The 15,498-nt window shown below is 34.4% G+C and overlaps 4 protein-coding genes across 4 annotated transcripts; 1 reads left to right on the top strand and 3 right to left on the bottom strand.

Annotated features, from left to right (window-relative positions):
- Window positions 1-1,453: 1,453 nt before the first annotated feature.
- LOC145562991 (uncharacterized) lies at window positions 1,454-2,634 on the top strand. Its single transcript, XM_081623400.1, has one exon. The coding sequence runs from the start codon at window positions 1,459-1,461 to the stop codon at window positions 2,473-2,475; it is 1,017 nt and encodes a 338-aa protein (XP_081479526.1). The 5' UTR covers window positions 1,454-1,458; the 3' UTR covers window positions 2,476-2,634.
- Window positions 2,635-3,008: 374 nt separating this feature from the next.
- On the bottom strand, window positions 3,009-5,296 carry LOC145562992 (peroxidase 72-like). Its single transcript, XM_081623402.1, has 4 exons — window positions 4,960-5,296; window positions 4,663-4,854; window positions 4,397-4,562; window positions 3,009-3,675 (listed from the first exon to the last, which is right to left on the bottom strand). The coding sequence occupies exons 1-4, from the start codon at window positions 5,182-5,184 to the stop codon at window positions 3,263-3,265; spliced, it is 996 nt and encodes a 331-aa protein (XP_081479528.1). The 5' UTR covers window positions 5,185-5,296; the 3' UTR covers window positions 3,009-3,262.
- Window positions 5,297-9,800: 4,504 nt separating this feature from the next.
- On the bottom strand, window positions 9,801-11,469 carry LOC145562993 (peroxidase 72-like). The gene is made up of 4 exons (XM_081623403.1): window positions 11,236-11,469; window positions 10,940-11,131; window positions 10,538-10,703; window positions 9,801-10,255 (listed from the first exon to the last, which is right to left on the bottom strand). The coding sequence occupies exons 1-4, from the start codon at window positions 11,467-11,469 to the stop codon at window positions 9,840-9,842; spliced, it is 1,008 nt and encodes a 335-aa protein (XP_081479529.1). The 3' UTR covers window positions 9,801-9,839.
- A 2,047-nt stretch (window positions 11,470-13,516) lies between these two features.
- On the bottom strand, window positions 13,517-15,068 carry LOC145561807 (peroxidase 72-like). Its single transcript, XM_081621917.1, has 4 exons — window positions 14,786-15,068; window positions 14,489-14,680; window positions 14,222-14,387; window positions 13,517-14,106 (listed from the first exon to the last, which is right to left on the bottom strand). Exons 1-4 carry the CDS (start codon window positions 15,011-15,013, stop codon window positions 13,691-13,693), a joined length of 1,002 nt encoding a protein of 333 aa, XP_081478043.1. The 5' UTR covers window positions 15,014-15,068; the 3' UTR covers window positions 13,517-13,690.
- Window positions 15,069-15,498: the final 430 nt, after the last annotated feature.

A 15,498-nucleotide genomic window follows, 5' to 3' on the forward strand; every position in this document is an offset into this window, starting at 1 on the left:
ATCCTCTTCCTATATTAATTCTTATGCCAAAATCAGTACTCCAAACATCCAAGGGGCTCAGGAAGATTATAGTAACGTTGGTTTGATCTCCACTCTCCACATGACAGGTGGCAGCATCTTAACTCACTGACTAACACTCTCTCTCACTCCTACAGACAAACACACTCACTCACTAACGCTTAAATTAGCTCTTCACACAATAATAATGGGTTCATTCAAGAATACCTTCCTGGTTTCTCTTCAAACCCATCTTCCTCCTATACCCAGGTTCTTCATTTTTCTCTCTTTTTCTTTATTTGGATTATTACATAATTTGTCTTCATAAAGTTGCCATTTTTGTTACTTCATCTGTCATGCTGCCTGTAGTTTTTATGTTACGTCAAAAAAAAAAAAAAAAAGTGTTTTTTTTTTTTATTTTTTTAATTTTTTTTATGGGTCGTTTGTGTTTTGTTACTGATTTTCTAGGTTTTTTGTAAACCCATTTCTGAAGATTTTTTCTTTCCTTTGTTTTTCTGGAAAGATTTGAGGATTTCTGAAAATTTGAACTTCTGCAAGCACTAATCATGGTCCAATATGGCCCAGAGTTGTGATAAACCATTGAATTAAATAATGAAAAAACAAGATGAATACTTTCAATTCTAATCATAATTAGTAGGCTTGAATTTTAATTAGACCTGTACACATTGACTGTGAGTCTGCGACTGTGTTGTTAGAATGGCCCAAGGTTGTATCTTAGGCAATTATCAAATGGGTCTAGGCCGCATCCATCAATAGAGGAGAGTTTGCCTTTGTCAATCATGAATCTTTTACTCCTAAACTACACTTGTTAAAGCTATCTACCATGCAATCCGTAAAAATGTAGTATGTTGAGCAAAACTTGACTAAACTACATAAAGTAAAATGCATGCCTGTTTATGTGCTGTTCTGCCTAGCCATTTTCCCCTTCACCCTTTTCCAACTTGATCTCCCTTCTTATTCTGATCTTATACTGTAAGCATGCCTTGCAAGTGTCTATTTGCTCCTTGGATGAGAACTTCTGTATATCTGTTTGAGTCAAATGTCATGTTGATTGCAAACTCAGCACACTAGCCATTCAAGAGTCGCTAAGAGGATTGAAACGTGTGAGAAGCTTGCTGACATCGTGTTAAAGGTGTCTGCTTCACAAAGTCCAGCCATTACACCTTCTGAATTGACTCCTTGTAGCACTCTGAAATCACAAAGCAAAGCAGTGTCCTCATGTCCAACAACCACCTCTGAACCCGAGGTTGAGAACCCACCATCACAGGCAAGACTCTATACCCGCCTTGCAATATCCACATTATTTCGGTATCATCAGTTGCCTAATCCTCTTTCTATTCAGATAAGGCCGAGGCGTTTTATGCTCATTTTTAATTGTGTAGGATGTGTTTTTGCACAAACTTATGTTAAATGTGGCCTTCTGTTGTTTAGGATCTCCCTATGGTTAAGGCTTGCTCTCGGGCTACCTCAGGAAGATATCCAGTTCGACGTGTCAGACATGTTCCTTGTAGGCGCAATAAATCAACAGCTGCAATTGGCGCTATAAAAAAAGAAAGTAGTGATGATGGGGTAGCTGATATATTCTGTGCAGGAACTCCACTGTCTCTGAGTCTGCATGATCCTGAATCTCAAGCTCTTTCCACTCAACTTGGAGAAGGATCAGAATGTATCCAAATATTGTCTCCTCTTTCTTCTGTCTCCAAAGCTGTCAATGGTAAACCTATGTCCAATGAGCACAAACCATTGCGGGAGCCTATAATGCCCCCTATTGAGGAAGGACCGAACAGTCCAAGTGGAGCAGATAGTAATGCAAGGCAAGCAACAAGTCTTAATCTTTCAGACATGGCTGCAATGGATGATGATTGTTCCAGCTTTGATTCTGTTATAAGTGATCCTCTAGTTACAGTTGGTGGTTATAGGGTGAAGGACAATCTGGCGCCCATTCTCAGAGATATACTGTCTAAGTATGGCGATATTGCTGCACAATGTGTCAAGAAGTCTGTTATGCACCGCTCTTGGTTGGTTGAGAGTGTATGTGACATAGTTGAGAAACTGCGAACTGTAGAATTTGTGCATCTCACAGCAGTTGAAGTTGACAGTTTTCAGGTCTTTGTTCAAGACATAGAATCGGATAATGTGGATGTTGGGTGGCTTCATCAGCGGCTTGATGAAATCTATGAGGCCAAAAGGCTTCTTAAAGAATCGTCTAAAGTTAAGCAGGCTAAGAGCCAGAATCATCATTTAATTAAGAGGAAGGAGGAAGAGATCAAAGCCTATAAGAGAGAAATCAAAGAGTATGAAGAAGAAATATTCAAACGTCAAGAGAAGATTGCTTCTGCAAATGAAGAGCTTAAAGTGAGGATGGCAGAGGGAAAGGATTTGGATGATATACTCTCGTACACTAAGGCACAAGTGAAAAGGTTTCACTGTGGGTCAATGATTGGTGGCTTAATTTAACATAGCTTTCTACCACTGAAACAAGTTCACATTGCTACTCGAGACTTGTTATATGGTGCATCAGGTTATCTTTACATGTTTTTCACCTTAAAACTTTATCTTCTTATTAGAATGGTATGTGCATATCTGTATGACTTATTGACTTCCATCTTTGTGTTATTTTTCTGCTAAGTTTGGGATGCCTGAGATACATCATGCTAGTGCTTTTATGATTTTGAGGCCTATCTGTGAATTGTCTTCAGGAATGTTCAGACTAAGAATTAGTAATTTCAGCTCTTGATGCTTCATATTTGTTGTCTCTTTGCTATTTGCGTCAGTTGAGGTAAACATGAACTCAATTCATCTTTTGACTACAGTGGTTTTTTAAAATCTACTAGTAGGTTTATATCATTGATCTTTCTGATAAAACCATTCTCAGATTTATCCATCAGTGGGAAGGTTTTGAGACTTGAATGATTTAGGTGTCCTAGTTCAATGGTTGCCAACTTGCTGATTTCTTGCCCTTTTTTTTCCCCTCCTAAGGGAGGAGAATGTAATTGAGGAGGATGCTACAAAATTACCCTAAGAACAATTTATTTAATTGCAAAAGAAGATACAAAAGTTGCTGTCAAACAATGAGGGCACACTAGTCACAAAAACATACATACTGCTATCTCACAAACACTTTTCACATTTTCCCAATGATTTCAACCCTTAAAAAATAACATAAGATAAATACTTAAATAGCCCCCCTTGCCTCCCAAAAAAAATACTGGAATTCACACACATACATGAATTATGCCAAACTTTAGTGATTGACTCTTCTGCAGATTCTTCTGATTTCACCCCTTGAGCCAGTCAATGGAGCAATGTTTCCCATCTTAACCATGGACTGAGCAAAATGCTGGAAGAAAAGCTCATTGTTCTCAGCATATTGCTTCACTAGTTTCATGGAATCTTGGTTTTTGGTAAGAAGAATTTGATCAGAACTGAGTAGGCCCTTGTAAGCCAGTAAGTTCTTGTAGTAGCTGTTGTCAAACTTGAAAGGGGTTACATAGTCTAATTTAAACAAGTTCTGATCACCACCAGACTGTGGGCAACGGGTGCGCAACACGGCTGCATATGCTTGGTTCATAGTGTTGTCAGGTTGCCCATTTCCACTCTGGTTGTATAGCCTTTGCCTGAAGCTAGTACACCTTGCATCCCCAATTGTGTGACTCCCTGAAAAAGATTAATCCTCTGCAAACTTCAGCCTCTAACATTTAGTGCTGAATAATGAAATATACGAAGTACATGATTGGCTTAGTGATACTTTTTATTTTCCTAATCGTTTTTCCCCTTTTGAAATGAAGGAAAGATGGGCCTAGAAGGGACAGGGGAGGTAATATAAAACTTGTGCTAATTATAAGACTTGAACCCCTAACCTCAAGGTTCGGAAATGAAGAACACACTACTGCTCTGTCTTCTGTCTCCATATGACCTTATCCCCATTACATGTTCGTACACAGACAACTAACTATAAAACCATTAGATATCTAATATGTAGTGAATGACATGCTCAATTTTAAAAAAATTCTTTAATTTCTATCCTGCCACTAGCCCCATTCAATTTTTTGGTAAAGTTATTGATGGGCATTTTGGTCAATTAGCTTCTTGTTTACCATAAAATAGTTGAGGAATTTAGACTTTTCTCTGTACACAACACTTTGTATTGGCTTGGCTTTTACACTTTTATGTACAATAATATGAGCATTCTAAGCCCCTCAAAGGACAATTATTTCTCTATTAGCACCCCAGTTCATTATAGGACTACTTTTCTAAAAGGAGGAATCTCTTTTTCTAAGGCAAGATTAGAATTTGATTTCATATCAATGTCACTTTTTTTTTTTTGTTCCAGACAGAGCTAATCAAAGGGCTAGAAAAAAAAAAGTGATCAGCATACCTGAGAGCGCGACAAGGTCGATTAGATCGAGCCCCTTAAGCTTGAACTTGGTAAGAATGGTTTGAAAAGTGTTGTTAGGAGCTGGAATGTTGTAGTTTGAACCACTTAAACTAGCATCTAGAGAATCCCTTCTTCCTAGTGGTACTTCCCAGTTTGGTCCTCCAGCCTGCACCATACATGAACCATTATTAACCATAATGATTTACATAATAACATGTTTGTAGTAGTATGATATAATAACATTAAGATTTACATGCCAAACTTACAAGAAGAGTAGCGTCTCTGGCTGTTATAGCCAAGATATCAGCACAGGACACAGTCTCAGGGCATGCTTTCTCCACAGCTGCCTTGATCTCATCAATGACCTCGAATCCTCGGGCTGAGTTACGGTTTGGGTTCGACTTCTTCTCACTTATTATGCTACCACTGCTGTCCAGCAGCACACCACCATCACAACCCTGTAGTAATCATCAGTTTAAACCCATTATTAAAGTACGAAAAAATAAGAACATTATCTGAAATAAGCATATATAGTAATATTATCATTCATTTCAAGTAAAGACCTTGACAAAACAGTCATGGAAATGGAGCCTAAGCAGAGAGGCTGCCATCCTAGGTTCTTTAGCGACCTCCTTTGCGACTACAGACCAAACAATGTCTTCAACTTTGGGACATGAGTGATCATAGAATTGTGGGTAGAGAGAACCCCCTTGGCTTTTCTCACAGAAACATGAAGGAACTATGGCTAAGAGAGAAAGAAGAATGAGATAGTTAAGAGACTTAGCCATTTTTGAGTAAAGAATAATGCTTTTGCTTAGATTAGAGGATGTTGTACGTTGTTATTTATAGCAGGAGAGTTCTTGTTCTTTGAAGTAAATGAATAGAGTACAAGAACTAGCGAGATAAGAGGTACAAAAATAAAATAGTGGAGTTGTTAACAAGTCATGTTATTTATTGCATTAGTTTTCATATCATAGAATTAAAAAAGAACCATGCAATGTAAAGCAAAGGACACCAAGGTCTTGGGTGGGTCATATAAGACATATTATTAGGTGATTTTGTCACCTCACTATTTAACGGTATTGGGGGAGGGAGGGTGGTTTGAAATGTAGGTTAAAGTCTTACAGAATGTGAATAAATAGTCAAATTTGATACTTCCTCTATTTATTTTTAGCTGCGTGCAACATTTTGAGTTTTACATTATCTACACGCTAAATTTTGATAATCTTTAATAATTTATACTCAAGTAAAAGTACAATTATCTGAAATATTTTTACATTTGTTGTAATATATACTTTGTAATATCAACTTTGTGCAATTTTAACTCATTGCAAGTAAATATTTTTATTAGTTGATTTAAGAAAAAATAAAAGTTATTATCGGTTGAAGTCATACATTGACAAGTGTGAAATTGAAAATTTTGCAAATAAAAAGGAAGTAAGTATATTTTGTTGGAATTGAGACATCATAATGTTATCAAGATACAATACAACTAGCTACATACGCATTTGTGCCTTGCATATGATACAATAATACAAGTGGTTCAACATTTTTCAATTTGAAAGATAACTGATTCAACATATAGCTTATCATTAATTAACAACCTCTTTAATTTCTAGATTGTAAGATAGGGCGATTCTAAGGTGGTAATTTATAGAATTATTATAGTTTTAATTTTTTAAACATTTGGGCAAAGATTATTGCTATATAAGTGCTCCATATATATCTTATACACCAAGCAAAACTTGGTGAAGTTGGTGGGAACTCACCTTGTGACTTTGAGGTCACGGGTTTGAGCCCCACCAACTACAAAAGGCTTGGGAGTAGGAGGATTCCCTTAGCTCCCCCTCTACTCTCAAGCGATGACCTGAGGAGCTATGTAAATGTCAAAAATATGTAATTACAAGTATCATTTACTCTACTTTGTTAGGTCTTCAAGCCATAAGCAGCATTCTTTATACATAGGGGCATTGGTGCAAAACAGCAAAAAGAATTGATCTTAGCTAATTTCATTCCAAATTAATTAAAATTTAAACTTTGCACTTTACACAATTCCTCTAGCTGGAAAGCTTTCCTTCAAATCAAAACTTCATATTAATATTAGTGAATGGACACCCATCTGAGAATACATGTTTATATATAAAAAAAGATCACATTATTCTTTTGTATATGAATAGCTTTGGATCATTTACAAATAAATTGAGCCATCAGATTTGACCATAGAGAATACATATAATAAGAACAACCTATAAGATACAAAAAATATTAGATCCTCTGAGTTATATTATATGCATAAATCAGTTAGTTTATGTATACTATTTGCAAAGTGCGCTGCCCTAATCATGAAAAAGATCCGAGATGCATTAACAAATGATTTAATTAATTCATAACTGTTTTCTTATCGTAGTATGGAGTAACAATTTGACTTTTACATTATTTATATATGCATCATTATGATCGTAATGATTTACTAACCTAAGATGTTTTATAGGTCTATCTTATGTTTATTTTTAAAATATCTACTTTTTATACTTATTATATGATTAAAATTATGCTTTATCAAATGTATTAAGTCAAATTGATACATTAAACCCAAAACACAGAGGCACAGAGCGATTACAAAATAAGTCCTTGCACTGTAGGGTCACGAAGTTTATTTCATGCTTTACTTTAATTATATCCTTCTCTAATCCCAATTAACCAAGCCAATTAGGTTGTGCACGTTTTTCGAATAGCAGTAATTAACGCCTATAAAAAATGTCCTAATCAAAAGGGTTATCAATTGTCGGTGTGGCCTAACCTTGCTTTACAGCAGTCTAAGATGACAAGCTAAGATGATTTCTTTAGTAATAATTATTAAGAGGGACTCTTCTTTGAATTGGAATCCAGCATGTAATTAAGGTTCAATAATACAGCAACTTAACTGTTGCTTTAATCATAGCTTTGTTTCGAGACTCGTATACAAGGAGAGAGAATTTTAGCTTTTTCTTACTTAAAAGAGTTCTACTTGCTTAGCTAAAGACTATAGAGTATAGACCCACCTTTATAGAATGAGGAGTCCTACTTTAGTTTAACAAGTTTTGTTGCCATTAATTATTGAATTTGAATTGACGTCTTTCTTATACCAACATCATCATGTCAATGGTAACTTACTCTTTTCATCCGAAATCGTACTTACCTGTTACCAAGTAATAATAATTGAGCATGTCAATAAAAGTCGTATTCTTTATTTATACGGTAATGATTTATGATGACATACTTTCTTAATTATCTCCGTTAAAATTGATTAATTGAGTGACGAGCTGAGCATAGGTAGTTTATGAATGATTATTCAACTCTTCTTATTACAAAGGGTAGTTAATTAATGAGAGTAGTAGTTGGTCTAAGGTGATTGATGAGTAAAAAGATGATTGGTTGAATGGCCTATAATTTTCAACTGCTACCAGCTGACTAAGATAGTGTTCTTTAATAGAATTAATTGGCAATTTGGCATATATATGCACCTCGTTCCTATGGCATAATTAAGCTCGATTAATTTTAGTTGCAAAGTTTTTCAGCAGCCTAAGATACGACAATAGCTTAGTTACACCATGTTTTTAGCACGCCTCTTACATTAACAAAAAATAATTAACTCGTTCATTGATCGTATAACGGTCAACATGAAAATTATAGTTTATGTAAATAAATTATTAATCATTAAAAAGGTTAGGTAGGGAGATATCACAAAATATGATGGTCCAATGATTTACAAAATTGAAAACTAAACAAGGTGTTGGCTTAGAGCAAATTTTTGCTTGAAATTATGGCACAACCACAAAGTTGTGGTATAAAATCCCAGTGGGGGCTCTTTGGGGTAGGAATTTCCTTCCCCCGCTTAAGGAATTCCGTCTTTTAAGTCCTATTCCGGATTAAATTAGACGTTATTATGATTTGAGTAGAGCCTTCTCCTTTAATGAAAAAAAATTAAGTGAATAGTTAGCAACTCTGGCCAATGTTGTATTCACAATGGACACATTGCATGTGGCATAATATATTGTAATTGTTAGTAGCACAATTTCATCAATTACACTTGTATAGATATGGTGGTTGGTAAAACGTTATTTTAAAAATGAAAAGAAGTGAAGCCAAACCAATATTTCCTCCTAATTATGCTTAAGATTATCTTATTTGTGGGTCTAATTAAGCAAGGTACAGTTTTAGCCATAATATTATCTAATTGTTTTGGTATTTTTTTTTTTTAGATTGATCTAGGATTGTAGGTTACTTTCCTTGCACCCAAGAAAAGATGGGAGTAGAAATAGACTACTCTAATTAAGCAAGGTAAAGTTTTAGGCGGAAATTTAGTGTAATCTTTAATGTTGTTGCTTTATTCCCCAATATAATCCACATATTATAGGAGAAGCAAAGGATATGTTTAGAAATCCAATCGTAATTTAAACAAGTATGGAGTACATACATAAGTCAATTAGCTAGACACTCCTCGCTTCACATTAGAGTGCATGGAATGTGTTTTGAGAAAGTTAAGTATTCTAGGGATGACACTGGATCTGAACCCGATTTGGATCCGTGAAAATTTTGGACTCGTCGGATCCGAGTCTTGCTGAAAAAAACGGATCTGGATCCGGGTCTGGCCTCTAGACTCGGACCCAGATCCATTTACCCGTTTTTTAATTTTTCTATAAAAAAAAAACTAAAATTGTTTGTTGCTTTATTAAAAATGTTGATGATGTTAGTAGTGATAGAGATTAGCTCTTTCTAGAGATGAATTTTGAATGCTCATATCGGATATATCATCGTTGTTTTTCACTTGTCTGTAACATCGTACTTTTTTCGTTATTTATAATTTTTATTTCAAAATATAAGTGTATAAGTTGGTTACTTTGTGTTTTTAGATAGTTTTAAATAAAGTTGAACTTTATAACCCTCGAAGGAAGTTTAAAATGCATTTTTTAACCCAAACATTATATTTATTGCAAAATAACGGATCCGTTGGACCCGTTGGAACTGGATCCGGGTCTCCATTCTCCGGACCCGACGGATCTGGGTCGGATTCGAATCCTTGATACAAAGACGGATCTGTTCGGTCCGACCCGTTGTCATCCCTAATTATCGATGGTGGTATTCGGGTGTAAGATTTTGTTTCAAACTTTCAATAATGCCTTTGTTGTAGTCTAACAGGAACAATGTTTTGTTTCGCCACGAAATTTGATCAAACTTAGCCGTTATTACTTCTTCTTGAGTTCTTGGCCTAAATTTTCAACTAGGACATAAATATTAGTGTCATGCATAAACTTTGTTATGAATTTCCTTGTACAGTTAAAAAGAACGGAATAAATTACACAAATTTTCAACTTAAACAACAATACAGGAATAAAAATAAAATTAAAAAAAAAAAAACCCATTAAAAATAAAAATACAGAGGACTTTGTCCTGTTAAAAATTCTTAGTAGGAATTAATCCTTCTGCAATTCTGCCTGATCTCTCCTTTTGGGCCTGTCAATGGAGAAATGTTACCCATCTTAATCATGGACTTTGCAAAATGATTAAAGAATAGCTCAATATTCTCAGCATATTGCTTGACTAGTTTCATTGACTTTCTATTCTTGGTTAACAAAACTTGGTCAGAATTCAACAGTCCCTTGTTAGCCAATATGTTCCTGTAGTAGCTGTTGTCAAAGCTGAAGGGTGATACATGGTCTAAGAAGAATAGGTTTTGGTCACCACTGGATCGTGGGCATTGGTTGCGCAACTGCGAAGCATATACCCGGTCTAGTGTAACATCAGGTTGCCCATTTCGATTCTGGTTGTACAGCCTTTGTCTGAAGCTAACACACCTTGCATTACCTATCGTGTGAGCACCTGTACCATCACTCCTTGTTAATTTCAATCCACATTAGAATAATAAAATGCAATAAATAACGCAATCTTATTATTCACCCATATATTGTTGGTAAAACTATGTAATATTAGAGGAAAATATGAATCATGAGCAGATATGTAAACCCTTAAAGTTGAGCATGCAGTCACATTCCCTTTATTAAAAATTGGTAAAACTTCGTGAGAAAAAAAAAAAAAAATATTTATTCTTGAAAGTAAAAATTTCTAGATCCACCGCTGATGTAATAATGCTTTGAAACAAACCTGAGAGAGCAACAAGATCAACAAGTTTGAGGCCTTGGCGTTTAAACTTGGTAAGAATGGTGTTAAATGTGTTGTTAGGAGCAGGAATTTCGTTGTTAGATCCCTGCAAACTTGCTCCTCTAGCATCCCTTCTTCCCAAGGGCACTTCCCAATTTGGTCCACCAGCCTGCAATTATTGCTTAATAAATTAATAACATTATCAATTATATGGGCTTTTTTTTTTTTTATTTTTTTTATTTTTTTTATGCTATATTAATTTAGTTTCAGAATGGAGTATATATATGTACGTTGTATTTTTATATATAGTTTTCCAACTGCATTCCATATATAAGGCCCATAATGTCATAAGTGAATAGCTACTACTTGTATAATATAGCAGAAAATATTAATGTTTATGCTCACAATAACAGTTGCATCTCTAGCAGTTATAGCAAGGATATCAGCACATGAGACAGTATGGGGACATGCTCTCTCCACTGCGGCCTTGATCTCATCAATGACCTCAAACCCTCGAATCGACTTCTTATTAGGCTTTGATCCCTTCTCCGAGACTATGCTTCCACTGTTGTCTAACAGCACTGATGCATCACATCCCTGCAATTTTAATACCACCGATATGTAAATATTGATTGGTTTCGACAAACAAAATATGCAACAACATGAACATTATGGATATGATGAGTATATGATGCAAGTACCTTAACAAAGCAGTCGTGGAAATGGAGCCTCAGCAAGGAAGCAGCCATTCGACGTTCCCTAGCAACCGCCTGAGCAACAACAGACTTGACAATCTGTTGGACTTGCGGGCATGAGTGATCGTAGTACTGAGGGTAGAGATAACCACCTTGTTGGGTTTTGGAAGAAAAGCATAGAGGAACAACTGCAAGTGCTAGGAGAGCAAGAACAACACAGTAGCTCATGGACTTGGCCATCTAGATGTTTTAGAAGCTTATATTACTACTAGAAATTGACTTATTGGAATGTTTTCTGTTATGATATGATGACATACGTTTAAAAGGGTATATATAGTAACGATGTTTTGCAAGGTCAAAGAAAAAGACAGGAGACAAAATGAAGGTGGAGTAGGTCAACTACGATTATTCGCATTAACATGCATGATTTGCAAATTGCTCAATTAATTGCATGTTAGTAGCAGAAATTTGTTAGTGGTTCAAAGGAGTAAGTACAGTATCATGCAAATGATTATAGAACAGCTCTTATCTTGGCTCAATAGGAATACCTTAGGAAAACAGAAGTTTCCATATTTTGCTTAATTACCACGTATATTTTATACCCCAACACATTTAATTTATATGACCTATTATGGGTTCTTGAGGAAAACTACAAAACCTTTACCACGTATTCATCACTTGATATCAGATTTTATCCACATTATTTGTCCTTGAGGCTCTATCTGCATTGATTTTTTTTTTTCTTTTTTAATTTAATAAATTGTACTCCATATTTTAGATGGCTAATTGTGGTCAAATAATTCCTTTCCTTTAAGAGTTCAATTCCTTGGTAATATTTATTTTGGAATGTCGTTTCTTTTATCATATTTATCAACTCGGTAACAATTAGTATTATTAATTAACAATAACGATTGTAAAAAAGAAATAATCAATTTTTTTGGAGGTATATACACTAATTTGAGATGAATTGATAAGATTACTTAATTATATTATTTCTTATGTATAAATCACAAATACGAAGTAAATGGTTTGATAAAGTGTGATAGTAGTCATCAAATATGTCAATTATTCTTTAACTATAATCTTTTCCAATTTTTTTTATAACTAAAACTAATTCATTAATTAAAGGTTATATGATATATACTTATTAAAAACAAGATTTTATAATTTACTAAAGAGGGTTTATTGTATTTTCTAGTATTCCTATTTGTAAATTTGCACTTTTTTCCAAAACCAAAAGAAATAACTTATTAGGACAAGTATGAAGCATAAGTACTACCTCCATTCTTTTTTACTTAACCAGCTTCATCATTTATCACTCTTGTTATTGTATGTCTTTAACAACATCTATTATTCTCGATAAGTAACAATTGTGAATCATGATTATTAGTATTTCCTTATGTACAAATTCTTAAATGGACCTGGTTCACACTAATTTATTGTGAATCATCAATATTAAAGACAACATGATTGTTTTATTAATTAAAAAAAGTCACTATATATATATTAAAATAAAGGTTATTATGTTGAAAAAAAAGTCATTGTAACATTATAAAATATATAAGAGGTTAATTTTTTTTTTAATGAAAATTTTAATATAATGGTCAATATGAATAATTAAGATCATTACTTTCAACATAACGTCATAATTTAAGTTCATAATAACATTAAAGGTCACACAAGTTTTAAGAAAGGTTATTATGTTAAAAATAAGGTTACTATGTTAAAATTAGGGGTCACTATGCTTAATATAACGTCAGCTACGTATATATAAACCTTAGGTCCACAATAATATTATTGTGGACCAGGTCTACGCAAGATTTTCTGTTATGTACAAGACATAAGTCTTGTCCAAAAAAAAAAAAAATGTTTAAGACATAAGTTACAAAAATTGATAAGTATAGTAGCACAAAAGTCAAATTTAGTCAATTAAAAAAAAAAAGGCCATGTTCTCTTTCCTTGATTTTTGCTAAGTTATTTTTGCTAAAATTAAATCAACTTACCTAAACTTAGATAATTTTTCTCGATTAATTTTTATTTTTACTTATTTGTTATAATATTTTTCTTTACTAATTAAGTTTTATTTTAATTAATTACTTATTTTTGCTGAATTAAATTTATATTTTTACTTAAATTACACTATTTTAAGTTTTAACTAACTTTTAATTATTTTACTATATAAATTTTAAATTTAGTAAAAAAAAGGGCCTTACAATGCAAACTCCTCCACTAGTCTAATAAAGCCATTTGAATTGAACAAAACTTTAGCAGAAAACAAAATAAATTTATTTCATCTCGAAAGACAGATATGACATACAAATTTATCTGCGAGCTTGTCACAAGCAACAACTACTCCGCTTTAAACACAAATGCTTAAAAAAAATTTAGAACAAAGAGAATAACAATATAAGTTACATCCAATATTCAACTAAAGCAACAAAACAGGGGAAAACAGAGGATCTTAGTAGTAATTAATACTTCTACAGTACTGCCTGATCTCTCCTTTCGGTCCTGTCAATGGGGAAATGTTACCCATCTTAACCATGGACTTTGCAAAATGATCGAAGAATAGCTCCATGTTCTCAGCATATTGCTTTACTAGTTGCATCGATTCTTGATTCTTGGTTAACAAAACTTGGTCAGAGTTCAACAGTCCCTTGTAAGCCAATATGTTCTTGTAGTAACTGTTATCAAAGTTGAAGGGAGTTGCATAGTCCAAGAAGAATAAGTTTTGGTCACCACCAGACTGCGGGCACTGGCTGCGCAACTCGTACGCATATGCTCGGTCTAGTGTGAAGTCGGGCTTTCCATTTCCATTCTGGTTGTAGAGCCTTTGCCTGAAGCTAACACACCTTGCATTACCTATTGTGTGAGCACCTGCACCAATATAATTATTTTCTTTTGGTTAGTATTTACACATCTTTTATTAATAAAATGAGCATGTATCCATCGACATGAAAGGCAGTGAGACGAGTAGGTGATTGTAACAAACCAGAGAGGGCAACAAGGTCAACGAGGTCGAGGCCTTGGCGTTTAAACTTGGTAAGAATGGTGTTAAATGTGTTGTTAGGAGCAGGAATGTCGTTGTTAGATCCCTGTATACTTGCTCCTCTAGCATCCCTTCTTCCTAGAGGTACTTGCCAATTTGGTCCACCAGCCTGCAGTATTTTTAGCGTTATATAAGTATAATTTAACTATATGTGCAACAGCATCTGCATGCTTAAATATTAGCCCTTGTACTACGTAAATTGATGCTTACAATAACAGTTGAATCTCTGGCAGCTAAAGCAAGGATATCAGCACAAGAGACGGTGTGGGGGCATGCTTGCTCTACCGCGGCTTTGATCTCATCAATGACCTCAAACCCTCGAGCTGAGTTCCTGTTAGTGTTCGACCCCTTCTCTGAGATTATGTTTCCATTGCTCTCTAATAGCAATGAGGCATCACATCCCTACAACAGTTAACAGAAAAATCAGCATTGGTTTAGACTTCAAATTGATTAAACTCCTATGAAATGAGCATTATTATATTATACTTGTACATTTAACTCAAATACCTTAACAAAGCAGTCATGAAAGTGGAGCCTAAGCAAGGAAGCAGCCATTCGACGATCCCTAGCAACCGCCTGAGCAACAACAGACTTGACTATCTGTTCCACTTGTGGGCACAAGCGGTCATAGAACTGAGGGTAGAGATAACCACCTTGGAATTTGTGAGAGAAGCATAATGGGGCAAGTGCTAAGAGTGCAAGAACAATGAAGTAGCTCATCATGGACTTATCCATGTTTGTTTTGGCTTTTCAGAGAGTATGCTTGTGTTTTCAGCACTAATAAACTTGATAAATAGAATGATTTTTGTGTTATGGTTTGCTTAATAAGATGTGTTTGTAGGGTTTATATAGGATATGTCTATTACCAAGTCAAAGAAAACGATAGACAAAATTGGTGAGGTGGAGTTGGTCAACAATTTATTCCTTTTAAGTTTCTAACTGCTCAAATTATCAGCACTCCAAGTCTCCAAGATGAAAGCTTAAACGGAAGACAGGAAAAAAAGCAATATGATATACGTACGCACTGTCTCAGCATGTAAATTATACAAGTATTGTACTTAATTCCTAAAGTTTGTTTAAACTATGATTTCTTGAGAAAGTTACAAGTTTGGAACATGCGACGGATGTACATTTGAAATTACTTTAAATTAAACTAAGCTTTAAGAAACCGAATTGCGGACGACAATTTGAATCAACCCTTGCCCTTAGTTTGTAATTGA

The sequence above is a fragment of the Chenopodium album genome, chromosome 10, assembly GCF_948465745.1.
Source record: "Chenopodium album chromosome 10, dcCheAlbu1.1, whole genome shotgun sequence".
NCBI lineage: Eukaryota > Viridiplantae > Streptophyta > Magnoliopsida > Caryophyllales > Amaranthaceae > Chenopodium > Chenopodium album.

Bases quoted from the DNA above. Each gene is read 5' to 3' on its own strand.
- LOC145562991 (XM_081623400.1), top strand. From the start codon at position 1,459: ATGGTTAAGGCTTGCTCTCGGGCTACCTCAGGAAGATATCCAGTTCGA.
- LOC145562993 (XM_081623403.1), bottom strand. From the start codon at position 11,469: ATGGCCAAGTCCATGAGCTACTGTGTTGTTCTTGCTCTCCTAGCACTT. The intron at 10,704-10,939 runs GTGAGCATAAAC...CAATAATTGCAG, and splicing joins CTAGAGATGCAACTGTTATT to GCTGGTGGACCAAATTGGGA. The intron at 10,256-10,537 runs GTTTGTTTCAAA...GTGATGGTACAG, and splicing joins TGATCTTGTTGCTCTCTCAG to GTGCTCACACGATAGGTAAT.
- LOC145561807 (XM_081621917.1), bottom strand. From the start codon at position 15,013: ATGGATAAGTCCATGATGAGCTACTTCATTGTTCTTGCACTCTTAGCA. The intron at 14,388-14,488 runs GTAAGCATCAAT...AAAATACTGCAG, and splicing joins CCAGAGATTCAACTGTTATT to GCTGGTGGACCAAATTGGCA. The intron at 14,107-14,221 runs GTTTGTTACAAT...ATATTGGTGCAG, and splicing joins TGACCTTGTTGCCCTCTCTG to GTGCTCACACAATAGGTAAT.
- LOC145562992 (XM_081623402.1), bottom strand. From the start codon at position 5,184: ATGGCTAAGTCTCTTAACTATCTCATTCTTCTTTCTCTCTTAGCCATA. The intron at 4,855-4,959 runs GTCTTTACTTGA...TGATTACTACAG, and splicing joins TCCATGACTGTTTTGTCAAG to GGTTGTGATGGTGGTGTGCT. The intron at 3,676-4,396 runs GTATGCTGATCA...AATCTTTTTCAG, and splicing joins CGACCTTGTCGCGCTCTCAG to GGAGTCACACAATTGGGGAT.